The 18,029-nt window shown below is 46.3% G+C and overlaps 1 protein-coding gene across 1 annotated transcript; it reads right to left on the reverse strand.

Moving 5' to 3' along the window:
* Positions 1-2,594: 2,594 nt before the first annotated feature.
* Positions 2,595-16,774, reverse strand: NGFR (nerve growth factor receptor). The gene is made up of 5 exons (XM_056863830.1): positions 16,461-16,774; positions 9,014-9,094; positions 6,809-7,025; positions 4,419-4,579; positions 2,595-2,911 (listed from the first exon to the last, which is right to left on the reverse strand). Exons 1-5 carry the CDS (start codon positions 16,744-16,746, stop codon positions 2,610-2,612), a joined length of 1,047 nt encoding a protein of 348 aa, XP_056719808.1. The 5' UTR covers positions 16,747-16,774; the 3' UTR covers positions 2,595-2,609.
* Positions 16,775-18,029: the final 1,255 nt, after the last annotated feature.

Raw genomic sequence — 18,029 nt, forward strand, 5'->3', positions numbered from 1 at the left:
TTGTGCTGGAGGGACTTCCTCCAGCTTAAAACGGGATACCACTCAACGTTCTTTTTCATGCAGACTTATTTAAAAACTAAACATGACTCTGACAGAGGTGTTCATTCTTGTTCATATGACTTAGTCAATGCGACCTATTGTGTTTACATTCTTAACCCCCCCCCCCCATTTTTCCCTTTGTCCCCCCGCCCTCCATCACAGATAACGGTTAACCTAACCATTCACCATGCTTGACTTTCTGGGTGGAAAGAGTATTTGGTTCTGGTCTGGATTCCTATGTCTCAAAATATACAACAATACTCCTTTGGTATTATGGTATCTGTCATCCTCACTGGTCAGGTACGATCAGGTGCATGTATCTTCCCCCTCGCAATGATATCAATTCAGCTACGGTTGTAGCAATTCTTACTGGGTTAGATCCGAAGGTTTAATTCCACGAATGGTGGAGCCTTGCTCTATTAAAAGGAGCCCTTCTCCAACGTGTCTATGCGTTTTGCCCACGTTTGCATCCAGAAAACGCGGGCAAAATGTGAGGGCAGGGTGAGGCAACCTCTGAAGGTCGGAAAATGAAGGCATAATCAAAACAGGTCCCTGAAGTAGTGGGGAGGGAGTGACCACAAGGGAAACCGCCATGCACAAAAAACCCGAGTCTGAAGGAAGTCTTCAAATGTCACTGAGAAGAGTGTTATGATACAGGATCCTCCTTTTCATCACTGTGATTGAGCATCCTGTTTAGCGCCGCCACTCCGTTTTTGCCTAATGCAGAAATTTATGGCAAAGTTGGACTTCCTGCTCAGGTAATGCAACCTAACAATTCAAAGGAAGCAAAGAGAATTTTGATAGGAGTCGTATTTATTCATTATTTTACTTATTTCGTTTTGTATCCCGCCCTCATTCCACGGCCAAGGCCGAAAATTCTCAGGGGGATTTCTCAGGAGGATTCTGAAGATTTCTAATCATACCTGACCACTTTTGAGGGCAGATGGGAATGGATTCCTTCCCATGGCCATCTTTTTGGATTTTATCTCTCTTCCCACCCACCCTACCCCCATTTCCTAATGCTCTTTGAAGGACAGCCCTCTCTACATAGTTCTAGTTCAGAGGGACAACAAAAGAGATGAGATCATCTCTTCACTGAATCAACTAGTTCTTTCAAATGCTGCAAACTTTCAAATTCTTCCTCAGTAAAAACCGATCGTGTGATATATATCAAGCCAGGGAGTGTGATAAAATTTCAGTTCATGTTTTTGTTGGCCCAAGGAATTCTGGAGACTCCTGTTAGCTCCTGGAGAGTCTTTCCTTCCATTCCTGCACTGTATTATTTTTCAGACCCCGCCCATGGGAAAAACCAGCAAGCCCCAGCAGAAGTGCCTCGGAAGAGACACCACCAAACCCAATTCTAGCTTGGACATATTGGTACAGAACCAACCGAACTCTTCCCTCCACCCAATGTCTTAAGGCCACCTTGCTCAATGCTTTAATGCAACAGAGGTAATGGCTTTAATAACCCACAGTGATTGGTTCACTAGTGTGAGGAAGAACACAGGGCATCGCTTCTAATATTTCACCAATAGAGCATCTGGGATGATGACAGAGATGACATTTGGCTTGGCTTAGAGCATCACAGTGATTAGTAATTCCCACACTTGTGAGCCATGGGTACAGTTTTGGTTGGCCAGGTTGGTTTCTCCAGCTCTGCTCTCCGATATGGCATTTGACCACATGACATCAGTGCTGTCCGTCGGAGGACTCCGCCCACTTTGGATCAAGGAACAAAGCTGGCAAGAACGTTCAGTGCCAACAGCAGAAGTGCATCGGGGTGAGAAGAAGAAGGTGGAGACCAAGCGTGCTCTTGATGTTTGGAGAGCATGGGTGGAAACGTAGAGGGGAAACCCGTGTATCCCTTTTCGCTCCATCCTTACCCTTCAAGGTTTGATCACAGTGACAGTTTCGACAGTCAGAAACCATTCCTTCCCCCTCTAAGGAGGATCTCTCGAGACAAGGGTCAATTTGTGTCTTTGAAACATCCCCTTGCTGATTCCCCTTCCAGGCTGAACTCGTCCGCTTTCTGCCTACTTCAAGCCATGCAACATGTCCCGCCAAGCTTCCCTTTATTTCTTGGCTTAGGAACTGGACAAGAGAAGAGCTGGTGACTGAACATAAGTGGGCGAGAGAGCAGAAAGAGAAGCGACATCAAATGGACGCAAAGATGCACATGGGACGAGCATCGATGTCAGAGAGGCACCTGAAAGAGAGGCATTGGCCGAGTACAGTTCTCCACCTTGTGTTTTAGCGGAAACAGCAAAACCCTGCCATCCATCCCAGAAGATACATCATAAAGAGGGGGGGGGGAATCCACTCCAGTTACTTTCTTCCTTTTTGCATCCTCCTGTCTGCTACCGGCAAGAGGTATTGGGTGAAAATACTAGGGTGGGGACGAGGGACAACAATCAAGTCAGTGCATACAGGATTGCTCCGAGACCCCTGAAATTAGGGAGAGGAACAAGCTCTGTTTTTCCTTCACATGTTTTCTCCCAAGAGGCACCAGTGAGGAAAGGTGGAGCAATCCAGAGGGGCCAACCGATGCACCTCCACCCCTTCTCCAGGCTTCACACCGGTGAGCTAGCAGTGGACTCACTGTACAGGCTTTCCACAATGTCCCCTCTTTGGATTTTACGCAAGGCAGAATAAAGGGCGTCCATGGTGGCGCTGTCCTTGCTGGACCAGTCGGAGAGGAGCGCACGGACCGGGTATTCCTCCTGCGTGAAGGAGTCTATGTGGTCCTCCTTGTAGCCCAATTCCCCCGCCAAATGGCGCCATGTCTCCTCCGTGGACCCGTTCAGAAGCTTCTCGACCTCCTCTCGTTTGTTGGCTGGCAGACTGTTGTAAAGATTCCCGTCTCCTTTAAGGCCTGCGTTGGGGAGAACAACACATAGTTAAATGGTTAAATTCACACAGCGCATAGTTAAATTGTGGCGCTCCCTGCCCCAAGTGATGGCCGCCAACTTGGAAGGCTTTAAGAGCGGGGTGGACATGTTCATGGAGGAGAGGGCTATCCATGGCTACTAGTCAAAATCGATAGTAGTCACAATGCATACCGATTCTCTCCAGTATCAGAGGAGTATTCCTATTATATTAGGTGCTGTGGGACACAGGCAGGATAATGCTGCTGCAGTTGTTTGTGGGTTTCCTAGAGGCACCTGGTTGGCCACTGTGTGAACAGACTGCTGGACTTGATGGGCCTTGGTCTGATCCAGCAGGGCCTTTCTTATGTTCTTATAAGAGGAAAGTGCAGAAGGGTGACCACAACAAGTGATTAAAATGTGGAAATGTTGTGATGGACACCAGAAGATGTTATGATGGCCACAATTAGAGATATCTTTAAAAGAAGAAGAAAGTTGGTTTTTATACCCCACTTTTTCTCTACCCTTAAGGAGTCTCAAAGATGCTTACAATCACCTTCCCTTCCCCTCCCCACAACGGACACCTTGTGAGGTAGGTGGGGCTGAGTTCTGAGAGAACTGTGACTGGCCCAAGGTCACCCAGCAGGCTTCTTGTGGAGGAGCGGGGAACTGAACTTGGTTCACCAGATTAAAGTCCTTTTTTGCACCTGTATTATGGACCTAAAGGGAAGGCAGCATGGTATAGCCCGATCTCGTCAGATCTTGGAAGTTAAGCAGGGTCGGCCCTGGTTAGTATTTGGATGGGAGACCACCAAGGAATACTATGGTTGCTATGCAGAGGAAGGCACTGGCAAATCACCGCTGTTAGTCTCTTGCCTTGAAAACCCCATAAAGTGACACCATAAGTTGGCTGCAACTTGACAGCACTTTACATATACATTATGAACCCAAGCAGCAGCATTCCGCAAGAAATATTTATATTTTTGGCATCAAGTCACAGCTGACTTATGGTGACCCAGTAGAGTTTTCAAGGCAAGAGACGTTCAGAGGTGGTTGGCCATTGCCTGCCTCTGCATGATGACCCTGGTATTCCTTGGAGGTCACCCATCCAAATACTAGCTGGGGCCAACCCTGCTTAGCTTCTGAAATCTGCCGAGGTCAGGCTAGCCTGGGGCTATCCAGGTCACGGCCAGGAAATAATGACTCCCTGTTGAAATTGGCTATGTAGCCTGTGGGAAGATGAGCCAGCGTGTGTATGTTGATGTTCCCCGTTGTGTTTTTCCTGGTTCACTTGCTCATCTCATTTGAAGGTGTTGCTCTGCAGACGACTTGTGCATTCCTGTTCTCCCCCTCGGCATACTGAGGGCAAGATTTCACAGCCCAATTTACCAGAGAGCTAAAAGACGCACCCCCAGCTTCTTTCTGTGAACCCTAATGCCCCTCCTCCTAAATTTGGCTCCACCCCATTGCCTTGGCTCCTCCCCCCATTCCTGTGGAAACCATTCACTCCCTTGCCTTGCATGGATGCCGTTTGTGTCTGCGGCTGTTGATCGTGGAGGCTTTGGCTGTCAACCGAGATGCCGCTGTCGCTGTGAAGCTTCTCTCCTTCTGGCGAAGGCGTCTGATTAACAGGACGGTTGTTGGCACCTTGCTTGTTCTGCTTGCAGCTGTTCCACCTACAGGTGAAAGCATCCAAAAGTCTTATTTTTCCCCATCATGTCTCCTTCTCAACTCAAAGTGCAACACGAATTTGGCACAACAGCTGACTTGCAGATTCTCCGAAGCTTTGGGTGGGGTAAATCTCAGGGCTTGCCTGGACAGACCTCAACACAGGGACTGTTTCAGAAGTCCAGAGACTTGAAGCCAAGCTACACTTTCCCATCCCACTGCCAGGCATCTGAAGAAACTAGCAGAGGTTGCGCAGAACACAATCTGGCTTCCTATGCTCATGTTTGGGTTGGAAGCATTTCTGCCTTTCCCTAGGAAGTGGCACTGTCCTGTTGAACCAGGAGTACAGAAACCATCCTCTAAGATTGTGTTTGGGTTAACAATAGGGATGCCAGCCTCCAGGAGGTGGCTGGAGATCTCCAGCTATTACAGCTGATCTCCAGGCAACAGAGATCAGTTCCCCTGGAGAAAATGGCTGCTTTGGCAATCGGGCTCTATGGCACTGAAGTCCCTCCCCTCTCCAAGCCCCGCCCTTCTCAGGCTCTGCCCCAAAATCTCCAGGTATTTCCCAACCTGGAGCTGGCAACTGTAATGGTTACCAACTTCAAGCTGAGCCTGGGATTACAACTGATCTCCAGGTGACAGAGATCAGTTCCCCTGGAGAAAATGGCCACTTTGGAAGGTGGACTCTATGACTTTATACTCCACTAAAGTTCCTTCCCTCCCCAAACCCTGCACTCTTCAGGATCCACCCCCCAAATTTCCAGTTGTTTCCCATCCCAGAGCTGGCAACCCTACCTTCTGCAGCTGTGCCTCTTAAATAACCATTTGAAATACAGAAATTAGCAAGTGATGAAATATAAAGGACTTCCCCTGTTCTATTCCTGATTCTCACTCTGCACTGTGTTTGTTCCAAGCCTTTTGAACTGTAGTTTTAACTAGGAGAATGTGTAAAATTAATTCTGGAATTGGCTCACATACACCTTCCTGCACCTTTCATTCCTTTCGTTGGGATCATATTTTTCCTTGTCTGTGTTAACTACACACACATGCATTTGCAGGGGGGGGGGCATTGCACAAAAGCAATCTTGATGCAACCATATGTATGATCATGAGTCTTTTAATGGGATATTTTGCTGATATGAACATGTGCTCTTGTGCACTGCTAAAACGGCACACAGAAAGAATTCTGACACAGCTAGAGATATACACATACTTTTTTGCAGTGTTTTATTAATTTGAATATGGGCACGGATGAAATGGAGGGAGGGGAGATGCCAATTAACTTTAGGAACCAAAATGTGCCGCAAACTCAATGCCCTGAAGTCGGTGCAAGATTCTGGATTAAAAAACAAAACAAACAAAAGCACAACTATGGAGGATTCCTGGGGCATGGGTTTCACTATCTAATATGTAGGCTTGCCTGGTCCCTCTTCACCACCGGTGGGAGGTTTTTTGGGCGGAGCTTGAGGAGGGTGGGTTTGGGGAGGGACTTCAATACCATAGAGTCCAATTGCCAAAGCGGCCATTTTTCCAAGAGAACTGATCTCTATCGGCTGGAAATCAGTTTTAACAGCAGATCTCCAGCTAGTACCTGGAGGTTGGCAACCCTACTAAAATGGTAGATTTGTCCTACATAAAAAAATCTCAGTACTATACCAGAAAAGGGAACCCTCGTGGTGGCAGCAGCAAGAAGCACAGAAACCAGGGTGGTTGTGGGTACCATCCCTGCCTATTCCCATGCCATTTGTTGGTGCTCCTGTGTAGGGCTGTATTTTCTTTTCCCCATCAGGAAACAGCCCAAGTGAGCTCTGGCCCACACAAGGTTATGCTGTAATAAATATGTTCAACTTCTTGGTGCCACTAGAGTCTTTACCATTTGGGCCTTGCAAAGCCGACCACCGTTCAGAGCAGAAGATATCGTGCAAAAAGAATGAAACGAAGGAAAGACTGTTTTGCTTGGGAATGTTTCCTCCATCACTCAGCCCTGTTCTTCCTGGATCTCAGCAGGATCAAACCATGCTAGGGTTGCCAAGTCCCTCTTTACCACTGGCAGGAGTTTTTTGGGGTGAGGATGGCGGGGTTTGGGGAAGGGAGGGATTTCAATGCCATAGAGTCCAATTGCCAAAGCGGCCATTTTCTCCAGGGGAACTGATCTCTATTGGCTGGAGATCAGTTGTAATAGAAGGAGATCTCCAGCTAGTACCTGGAGGTTGGCAACCCTCAACCACACTTACCTCTTGAAAGCAATGTACGCCACCAGCCCCACGATCACGGCTGCCAAGATGGAACAGTAGACAGGGATGAGGTTGTCCGGTGTGCCACTTCGGACCACAGGCTGAGAGCTACCCATCACTGTGGCCGCTGTCCCGGCAATGGTGCTCCCGAAACCATCCAGTTCTTTTGGATCATTGGTGAAAGGCATGGGGTTCTCTGAGCTCTCCAGATCATAGTCTGCACAGAAAGGCAAGGGAGCAACATGACAACTGAGTGACAAGTTTGGAAAATTTGGGATTGCAGATCGGATTGCTGGAGGGCTGTTTCGGGACCAAATGACACGTGAGAATAGCCATGCCGGATTGGACCAATGTTCTATCTAGTCCTGCATTCGCTTTCCAATGGTGGGCAGCCAGATGCCTCCAGAAAGTCTGCAAGCAGGACCCACAGGCAACAGCTCTTACATGCTGGCTGCTCCCCAGCATCTGATAAATCCTTGAACCAGGAATTATGCGCATTTCAAATTTATCTGGTTTGGCTGCTGTGATCAGGGTGTGCCAATGCATAATGCTGTGTATGTGCATATGTGAAAAGCTGACTGTACTACAATGTGCAGTGGGGTACAGGAACCTTTTGGACAGCCACAAACAGGTCATAAATGGCCAGAAAGTGTGTTGAAAAATTGGCTGTTCGGTCGTGCCTGGCAACCACGAAGCAATCCAAACCAGCTGAGCCAGGGATGCTATGAATTTTCCTGCAAACCCATTCAAAAATTGAAATGGCCATGTTTGAAGATGTTGATCACATGAGGATGTTTGAAGATGTTGATCACATGAGGATGAAACAGTTGCCCAATCTGTTTGGTTCATGTTGAACCGCCGCAAATGCTTGCTGAACTGGTTTGCGTTGGTTTTTTGCTAACCTGCACATGAGCAAAACTGCTCCTGATCGGCAGCCAGTAGTATCATTAAGTACTACTGAGATGAACGCCAAAAGGTACAATTTTATTGAAACAGAATGCTTATTTATGACTGATTGATATGATTTTGAGTGATCTGATGTAAGTTGCCTGCTAAATGAAGCAGTTAAGCAACAAGGATGGGGGGGTTAGTAGAACTCTGGCTGTGTGAGAATGTACAGGTGTGGAATGCCAATTGTGTTGTACTTCATGGAAGGAATACAGTGAAAGACTACAGTGAAGAAATCTGTTGAGCATAGATCGACAAACTATCAAACTGATCATCGAAAAAATCAGGTCCATGTTCGCGACTGGTGAGCAGGATGTGAGCCAAATCCGTGGGTGTTTGGGCATCCCCTTGCTGAATCCAGACGTCCCACTCATGTATCATGCCTAATAGCCTGTCTTCCATAAATTTATCCATCCTCCCTTTTAAATCCATCTATGCCCGAGGTCATCCCCATTCCTAGTGGCAGTGAGTTCCACAAGTCTGCCTGTGCAAAGAAGCAGTATACACACTTAAGTAAAGTCTATTTTGGGCATGTATTTTTAATACATCAGACCAGCCACTAGGGAAACTAATTTTGATCAGAGCATCAAAGCATTGACCCCTTCCCATTTCCCTAATTTAAATTGTGCTCCCATAGCTGGTATTCATTGTACTGGCCACTCGCAGGATGTCCTGACTCCCTGTCTCATATTCTTTTGGACTGCCATCTTTATGATTCCCCAAGAGGAAACTTCATAAAACCTATAGTTCTCCTCATATAATACAAAAATACTTTACAAACTATTAGCTGATAAGGATCCTGAGATAACTGAAAACTCGGCAAAATTTCTGACGATCGTAGTCAACCAATGGGAATCTAGTCAAAAGTAGAATCACAACATTAAGGAATGATTTATATTAATTTTATTTTACTCTAACTGTTATCCTTTTATATACTGCAGATTGTACTATGCCAATAAAGGTATTTGAAATTTGAAATTGAAATTTGAAATTTGTACTGGCCACTAATGGCATCAATAGAACAAAGGTTGTCATGTCAGCCCCTTCTACTGAACATACAAAACCCCACAAACAACACTGAAGTTTAGCTGATTTAACTTCCATGTATTCGCCAACGTATGGACAATTTTTTTTTAAAAAAAAAGAAGAGATCTCTAAACACAGAATTCAAGTTCTCAGCAGGATCCATACAGAGACTCATGTTGGTTAAGCAGATCATATATGGTCTTTGCATTGCTGGTAAAAACAAAAAGGTACCTTCATCGACATCCGGTTCTGTATCGTCGGTGTTGAACTCCATCGGGAATGTGGTTGTCACTGTAAATCGTGGGTGAATCTCTACCAAGAAAACAGAAAGGGCACCTTAGTGGCAGCCAGAATCAAAATTCTTCAATCTCTCTTACTGAAGATCCCTGTTTCCAACAAGGCAGAACTAGTATTCAGATATCACAGGATACTATCCTAGTTAGGATCAAGTCCTAGTTAGTTGTGATGTGTGAATGCATGCAATTCAACAAACTAGAGTTTGTTAGTTAGTGTCAAACAAGGTCAAAACCCCTCTCTGCCAGGGAAGCTTGTTGGATGAGCTTGGCTCAGTCATACTCTCTCAACCTAACCAATCTTACCAGGTTGTTGCGAAGGTAAAACGGAAGATAGGAGACTGATGTATGTCACCCTGACCTCCTTGAAGGAAAAGTTGGATAAAAATGTATTAAATAAATAATTAAAAATTGAAATGATATTCAGATGCATGCACTGTAGAATTAAATATTCATAATTCTGTTAAATGCAATAATCCTTCCAATGTAGTCATTCATATTTTGAAGGGGACATTTCAAATAACAATATATGAATTTGCATTTTTGCTTCGGACCATTTTTGCTTGTTATTTTACTACAAAAATTGACTGCTTACAATGTGTTGGCTCCTTGCATCTATCTTGGCAGGCTTCAAATACGAAAATCCAGTAAGCCATCAGCTCTCAGTGTTTTATCAATAACCTGAAATTAGTATCTATCAAAGACTTCATATCACTTCTTGATGTCTATCGTATATTATCTATGGCTGTATGCCAAGCCTTAAGAACTGTTAACAGAGACAGAAAATGCTTTTCAAACAATCTTCTAGAGAACCCTCAGCTCTTCTGAAGCTTGTCAGGGATTTCTCCATCAGAAGATTACTAGTGGTTGCTTCCATACAGACATTTCCCCCACCACCACTTTTGCTTCCAAACTGGAGCATGGATTTCAGGAGCATCCACACAATGTTGTCCTCTTATTGTCCATTTTCAGGTTTTCTCCAGTCTCAGTAGGCTCTTTCTCAAAACTGCTTTGCTACGATCTTTTCAGAAAGAATGAAGTCCAGGTTTGTTAGTATGCCCTCTAGATGAGAATGTTCATATTTTCAAGAGGCCCATCCATGCTAGCACCATTTGCCTTTGGTCATTCCCTTGTGGCCGCCATTTCCCTCAACACATCACTGGACTGGAGGGCTTTCTGAGAGCTCCTAAAACATTGGAGATTGCTCGTCGTTGTACTGCTATAACACTACAGCAACTATTGGTTTTGTTTAAGTAGCTCTATGGCGGTGCAGTGGAGAAAAACTGAGGAGAAAATGGCAGCCGACCAGGAAGTGTACAGAAAACTCTTGTGCAGAGACACTGTTCATAGAATCATAGAGTTGGAAGGGACCACCAGGGTCATCTAGTCCAACCCCCCGCACAATGAAGGAAATTCCAAACTACCTTCCCCCCCCCACTGGTTGGACTAGATGTTGTTTGTGTCCACACGGTGATGACTTTCCAGTTTGTGTTCATTGTCCCTGTGAGGCATTCACCTTGGCCATCTTCTGGGCATGAACTCTGCCAAGTTGCAACCATTTACTTCCTTTTGCTAAGACCTCCTTCAAAGGAGAAAGACTTGGAGGAATACTTAGTACAAGGGAAGTCCTCAGATTCAATTCAGTATTCCCTGGTGGTAAAAAGTTTGAAAACGACAACGACATTCCATCCTGCATCAGCTACCAATAAGCATGAAGCGCATCAACTGCTGTCAAATATCAGTGATCAAATGCTGAAATCAGATATCGTTCTGTGTCAGATAAAGAATCAAACATTTAAGATATATTTGGAAATAACTGGTACACTCAGGGCAAAAACACATGGTCGCTTTAGCCTCCTGTATTCCGTTTCAGCCAGGATTCAGCCACGATCGCACGTTCGGCAAAACATATGTGTTCGATCCTGGCTGAATCCTGGCTGAAACAGGGAATAAAGGAGGCTAAAGCGACCGTGCGTTTTTGCCGAACAGGTGCAGAAATAGTGACATGCAAAATTCGCAAATGAATATTCTGAGAATTCGTTTGCTCGATTGCAGTTGCCTGAAGTCTTATCCATTCCTTATGTCATACCTTCTTCTCCTTCCTTTTCCCCCCAACACAGCACCAGCCCAGCCCAAATTCCATTTGTAAGCTCCTTGGGAGCAGAGTTCTATTTTAAGCTGACGTTAGTCTATAAAAACGGCACTTGTGCTAATTATGCAACATTAAGAAAAAAATCAGAAAAGAGGAAAATCAGAGGAGAGTGCAGCAGGCCAGAGGAGAGAAGCCAGTATGGCGTCATGCTTAGTGAGTTGGAATTGGGAGTTCAAATCCTCACTAAAATCTCTGGATTAGCTTGGGTCGGTCATTCATGCTATCTCAGCCTAGCCTACTTCACAAGGATAAGGATAAGACAGAGGAGGGGAGGACCATGATTGCCACCTTGGAGGAAGGGCAGTATTTAAGAAAATGTGACAAGCATCAAATGTCTAGATTTGCAATACATTTGCAGGGAGGGAAGGTTGAAGTATCGGGCTGAAAATGGACTGGAACAGCTTGCTGGCCAAACGGGCTTTATGCTTATGCTTGGTTTTTAATGCCTGGTTTTATATTTAACACCTTTTATTTTCTCAAATTTTCAAAAACGTTTAATGCTTTATGTTTTTCTAAGGTTTCATTTTGTAAGCTGCCTGGGGCAGGGTCCCCTGGAAAGGCGACATAAAAAGTCTCTAAATAAAAAGATAAACGCATTAGGTTTGATTTTCAGGGTCTTTATCCGAGAAAGCACATATTCAGTTTTCACAAGTGGTGTATCCCCTGCTTTCTAGAGATAGATAGGTATGTTCATCTGTATAATTCTGGCTTGACCCCCCCTTTCAAGGTTCCCTGCTGTCTTGACCCACCCCCACTTAGTTTTGTAACTTGGCAGCACCTGAGGGAACAGCTGTTCTTTCTGCTCTGCAGCCGGCACAACTTTCCCCACCTGGAATCCTGTTACATCACACCGATGCTTACTCATCTTCAGTGGGAAAGTCTGATTCAACGGCTCCACCCATCATCGAGGGAATCCTGAAGTTTGGGGTTGAGTCGGGGTGTCCGTATGCATCTTTCATCCCCCAACTACACTGGCTCTACTTCACTGTTATTGACTTTGTAAAATTAAGTTTTTCCAAAGACTCGATTGCTTACAGCTCTTCAGTAAGGAACCAACTTTTATTCTGTTTGGGATCTATGATTGGCTCTCCCAGTGTGGAGTTACCTTTTAAAATCATACGGTTGCCAGGTCCCTCTTGCCAACAGGCGGGAGGTTTTAGGGGTGGAGCATGAAGTGGGCGGGGTTTGGAGAGGGGAGGGACTTCAATGCCATAGAGTCCAATTGGCATTTTCTCCAGGTGAATTGATCTCTATCGGCTGGAGATAAGTTGTAATAGCAGGAGATCTCCAACTAGTACCTGGAGGTTGGCAAGCCTATAGAATCAGCTGGGTCCCAGCCTGGGAGAAGGGTTGGAATTTGGAACTGGGCTTTAGCACAGGCAGGAGGGAAGTAGTAGCCAGATCTCGCCAGATCTCAGAAGCTAAGCAGGGTCAGTTCTTGGAAGGGAGACCGCCAAGGAAGACTTTGCAGTGGAAGGCACAGGCAAACCACCTCTGCTTAATTGCTTGCCTTGAAAGCCCCTTGCTGGGGTCGCCATGAGTCAACTACACACACACAGGAGCACAGGCATGGGGCAAGTTTAAATCTTCCCTAAAATTAAAAAAAAACAAAAAAAAACCCACTTCCCAAGAACTATTTACTTCATGGAACTGAAGTGGCCTGAAACATGGGACATTTCTTTCCAGTCATACTCTCTCTATCCCATCATATTGTCCAGATCTTGTCTTCCATCAAGAAGACTAGGTAAAGGTAGTCTCCTGTGCAAGCACCGGGTCATTCCTGACCCATGGGGTGACGTCACATCCCAACGTTTACTAGGCAGACTCTCTTTACAGGGTGGTTTGCCATGGCCTTCCCCAGTCATCCACCCTTAACCCCCAGCAAGCTCTGTACTCATTTTACTGACCTCGGAAGGCTGAGTCAACCTTGAGCCGGCTACCTGAAACAGACTTCCATCGGGCTCGAACTCAGGTCATGAGCAGAGCTTTTGACTGTAGCAATGCAGCTTACCACTCTTTGCCATGGGGCATCCTAGTTTTTTAAAATCATGAGAACTAGAAGATTAAAACAAAAAACAGGGATGCTTATGATAAGTATTCCAGTAATGTAACGGGGGGAAAGGGCTGGGTTCAGCCAGGAAAGTGGATTTGGGACGGGGGTGGGGGCACTCATAGCCGTGTAATTTATGTTGGAGAGAGATTACTGGCTTTTTTCCAGGTGCAGAGAAGAGGAAAATAAGGGACAGACTGCGGTTTGATTCTCATTCTTCTCTTATGCCCTCGCAGAGAATAATGTTCAGGCATTGAGATCCATAAGTGGAAATCTCTCTAATGTACAATAAATAGAACTAGCACTAATCTGGGAGAGGAAACATGGCTGCTTGCGTTGAAAAACGCATCTGGGTCTCCATCAGTCTTTCAATGTTCTGCTTTAATGTTTTTCTGCTGCATTCGGCTGTGTATTGTTACCGGTTGCTGTGATTAGATCTTGGTTTGTGACTCAGTTATACCTTGTTTCTCTGTTTCTGTAAAATGAAAAGCGAAATGATTTTTAAAAAATAAACGGTGATTACAGATGTGCTGTCACCCGGAGCACTGTCCAAAATGAGCACACAGTCAGAGGCCAAGAAGGGACGTGTCGAATAAATGAGGGCTGTGAAGCGAAAGAGACAGGCGGCCTATTGTTGGTGGGTCTCTTTGCTTGGGGGGCTGTGAAAAAGGGCAAGGTTTCAGCAAGCCGGAAATAGCCACTGCTGAAATGGTGCTTTAAGGCCGGGGAGACCCAACAGGCAAAGCTCTGTTCCTGAAGCTCCGAGGAAAGGGACGGAGGCCAGAGCCCCGGTCCAGCCGTTCCTCCTCTGGGCCAAGAGCTATTGTTGGCGTGAGATAACTTCTTCTCGTCTGGCTTTCAAACAAGGCGTCTCCGTTTCTGCAGGGGCCTCCATCCCCCACAATGGGGGAGATCTCAGGGATGCGAGCCCTGACCCGGCCAAACGGGACAGTGAGGAGAGATTTTGGATAGGAGGAGGTGGTCTGTCATGCAGTTCTGACTAGCAGATATGCAAGGACTGCATGGCAACTGGTAGGAGTCTGAGTAGAGCAGTGACATGGGGGGAGAGCAGTGACATGGGAGCAACAGAGTGACAGAGTTGCCAACTTCCAACTGGGCTATCAAAAGCAAACAGCAACTATGGCCACAATAAAACTTGAATAATATATAGGGTTGCCAACCTCCAGGTACTAGCAGGAGATTTCCTGCTATTACAACTGATCTCCAGCCGATAGAGATCAGTTCACCTGGAGAAAACGGCTGCTTTGGCAATTGGATTCTATGCCATTTAAGTCCCTCCCCAAACCCCACCCTCCTCAGGCTCCACCCCAAAAACCTCCCACCAGTGGCGAAGAGGGACCTGGGAACCCTAATAATATAGGTCCTAAACAAGCCCAAAATTTAATATATCAAAAAGGTGCATACTACGTTACAAATTACTAATGAATATTGAATGAAAATGCTATCTAACCATAAACCACAAAATATTTCCAATGTGAACTTCAGCTTCGTTCTTTGCGTTCAGCGCTTTGTACCACCGTCGTTCGTAGTTCAAAGCGCTGAACGCAAAGAACCAAGCTGAAGTTCACACTGGAAATATTTTGTGGTTTATGGTTAGATAGCATTTTCATTGAATATTCATGAGTAATTTGTAACATTGTTGTAGTATGCACCTTTTTGATATATTAAATTTTGGGCTTGTTTAGGACTTATATTATTCAAGTTGTATTGTGGCCATAGTTGCTGTTTGCTTTTGATAGTCTACATCTATTTCAGCACGATTGTGTTTTTTGTTAACTTTCAGGTGGGGCCTGGAGATCTCTTACTGTAACAATGGATCTCCAGACAACATAAATCAGTTCCCCTGGAGAAATGGCGGCTTTGGAGGGTGGACTCTATGGCATTGCAGCCTTCTGAAGTCCCTCCCCTCTCCAAACCCCACCTTTCCCAGACTCCACCCCCCCCCCCAAAAATCCCCAGGTACTTCCCCACCCAGAGGTGGCAAACCCGTGGCATCACTTTCAGGGAAAACCCAGAAGCGACATCATACCTTTGAAAAATGACCTTTCCAAGAAGCTCTGTAAACTCTATGGTAAAATCAAAGTTTCTGGCTATGTTTAAAGAGTTTTGACATCAGTTCCAGTCATGCCATCACGGATGGCGTTTCCCCCATTGTTCTTCTTCTGCTGACCTCAGGAATGGCAGTAGGAAACAAGAGCTGGGGGTGGGACCCCCCTTTCCCACTGGGGGAGGGACCCCCCAATAGAAAACTGGCAGCCCTAGCAGGTCAGGAGAGGAGCTCTGGCTTCTGTACAAGAGACCTGATTTCCTGAAGGATGCCTGAGAGCCACAGGTAGGGTTGCCAACCTCCAGGTACTAGCTGGAGATCTGCCATTACAACTGATCTCTAGCTAACAGAGATCAGTTCACCTGGAGAAAATGGCCGCTTTGGCAATTGGACTCTGTGGCATTGAAGTCCCTCCCCTCCCCATACCCCACCCTCCTCAGGCTCCGCCCCAAAAACCTCCCGCCAGTGGCGAAGAGGGACCTGTCAACCCTATTCCTTACACCGAGGGTTGCCAACTCTGGGTTGGGAAATTCCTGGAGACTTGAGGGGTGGAGCCTGGGAAGACGGGGCTTGGGAAGGAGGATGGCTTCAGCAGGGTATAATGCCATGAGCCCACCCTCCAGAGCAGCCATTTTCTCCAGGGGAAGTGATCTTTATAACCTGCAGACCAATTGTAATTCTGGGAGATCTCCCGGCCACACCCGGAGGTTAGCAATCCTACTTATACCCCATGGCAGCGCACAGCCCTTCTTCCCACCAAGGCCGCTGTGAATAGGGTTACCAACCTCCACGTACTAGCTGGAGATCTCCTGCTATTACAACTGATCTCCAGCCGATAGAGATCAGTTCCCCTAGAGAAAATGGCCACTTTGGCCATTGGACTCTATGGCATTGAAGTCCCTCCCCTCCCCAAACCCCTCCCTCCCCAGACTCCGCCCCAAAAACCTCCCGCCGGTGGCGAAGAGGGATCTGGCAACCCTAGCTGTGAAGTTTCTCCACAGGGCAAGCTATTCTTTATTTTTCCCTCGCTGCAAGCACACTTCCCTCCTGAGCAGTTCGAATGTGTGAGAATATTCACAGGTGCCAGCCAATCGGGGGCTTATTCAAATCCTTACCTCTGCACACAGCGTCCGATCCCACCGTGCATTCCTTGGTCATGATCTCATTCTCCTCGCAAATGGTGCACGGGAAGCAGGGGTCCACGTGGTTGGCGTCATCCGAGAAGGTCCCCGGGGGGCATTTCTCACAAAACGTGTTCTGATTGTCACTGCACGGGTACACCAGGCCGAAGCCCACTTCGCAGACGGTGCACTCCCTGCAATCGCCACTTTCCTCGTCCTGGTAGTAGCCGTAAATGCATTTACAGACGGTGTTGTCGGACTCCACGCAGGGCGCCAACATGCTCTGAAGGCCTATGCACTCCTTGCATGGCTTGCATGGCTCCGTGGCACTCGCGGTGTCTGAATAGCTCACACCTGGAATGCGTCAGAAGAAAAGAATGGAGGTGAGCCCCAGCCCCACAAAGAAACAATAGCCCACTGACCTGAGAGTCCAATAAAAGCACACGGAGGGCCAAGCTACCCGCTACAGCATGCGCAAGTTGGCTCAATTATAGCAGCAGCTTCCTGGGGGGAACGCCATTTAAAAGTGCCGAGACTGGATTTAAATTGGGAGAACGTGCGTGGGGGGAGAACTCTTGCATTTTCCCCCCGGCACTGTTTTCTCAAGCCAAAATGGTACCAGGGGGGATATTTACCCTCTCATGGGGTTCCACATGCGAGCATTCAGTTTTGATTAGCAGTAGAGGTAGATTAGAAGAAATGCTGGCTTGTATATTTTCACAGTGCAAATGACCATTGCTTCCTGATCCAGTTCCGGATCTACTTTTTTTTTAAGGGGGCAAAAGTACAAATTGACACCCCCATATATTATATACATATTTTTTCTTTATATAATCTGCTGTTGCCGCCGCCTCCCTCTGCATGCTGCCTGGGGCAGGCCCCCCAGCCGGCCCCCCTAGATCCAGCCCTGTCTTGGTCCCAGGATACTTCAGAACAACCTAAATCCTTTTTGTACCAGACACAAACTGTCCTCATCCGCTTTCTGAATCACCATTTTAAAATAACATATTGCAGATGGGGAGTCTTTTGCATCTTTTGCGCCTTTTTTTAAGAACACAAATTTCTTCTTTGTTTAAAGAAAACGTTCTGGGGGAAATTGAAAGATACCTTACTGCTTAGTGATTTTTGGTTGGACCAAAACTGGGTATTGCGACAGTGTGCCTGCTTAGATTTCTTTCTATTGGACCAAAATGGTTTGTGCGTACGTGTGTGATATAGAAACATAGAAACACAGAGCTGGACGTGACCCCAAGGGACATCTAGTCCTGCACAATGCAGGAAATTCACAGCTACCCCTCTCACTCCCCCAGTGATCCCTGCTCTATGCCCAGAGGACCATCCAACATTGAGATGTTGACAGGACTAAAGATATTCATTTTCTCTTCATCCACGCTGTCAACCTCAGGTTGACAACACCTCATCGCAGCCACCGGGCTTAGCAGATCAAGTTTTAGAGAAGATGAAATTAATTAATACCTTGCAAATGCTTAGTCTTAAGAAAGGACTAAGGCGGCTTCCAAAATGATACAAATGCCAATATGAAAACACCCACTGTCCCTTTTA

This window comes from Euleptes europaea, chromosome 18 (genome assembly GCF_029931775.1).
Source record: "Euleptes europaea isolate rEulEur1 chromosome 18, rEulEur1.hap1, whole genome shotgun sequence".
NCBI lineage: Eukaryota > Metazoa > Chordata > Lepidosauria > Squamata > Sphaerodactylidae > Euleptes > Euleptes europaea.

Excerpts from the sequence above, each read along its gene's own strand:
- NGFR (XM_056863830.1), bottom strand. The coding sequence starts at position 16,746 with ATGTTGGCGCCCTGCGTGGAGTCCGACAACACCGTCTGTAAATGCATT. Across the intron at positions 4,580-6,808 it reads GCGTACATTGCTTTCAAGAG|GTGGAACAGCTGCAAGCAGA; the intron begins GTAAGTGTGGTT and ends TTTCACCTGTAG. Across the intron at positions 2,912-4,418 it reads ACAAACGGCATCCATGCAAG|GCCTTAAAGGAGACGGGAAT; the intron begins GCAAGGGAGTGA and ends TCCCCAACGCAG.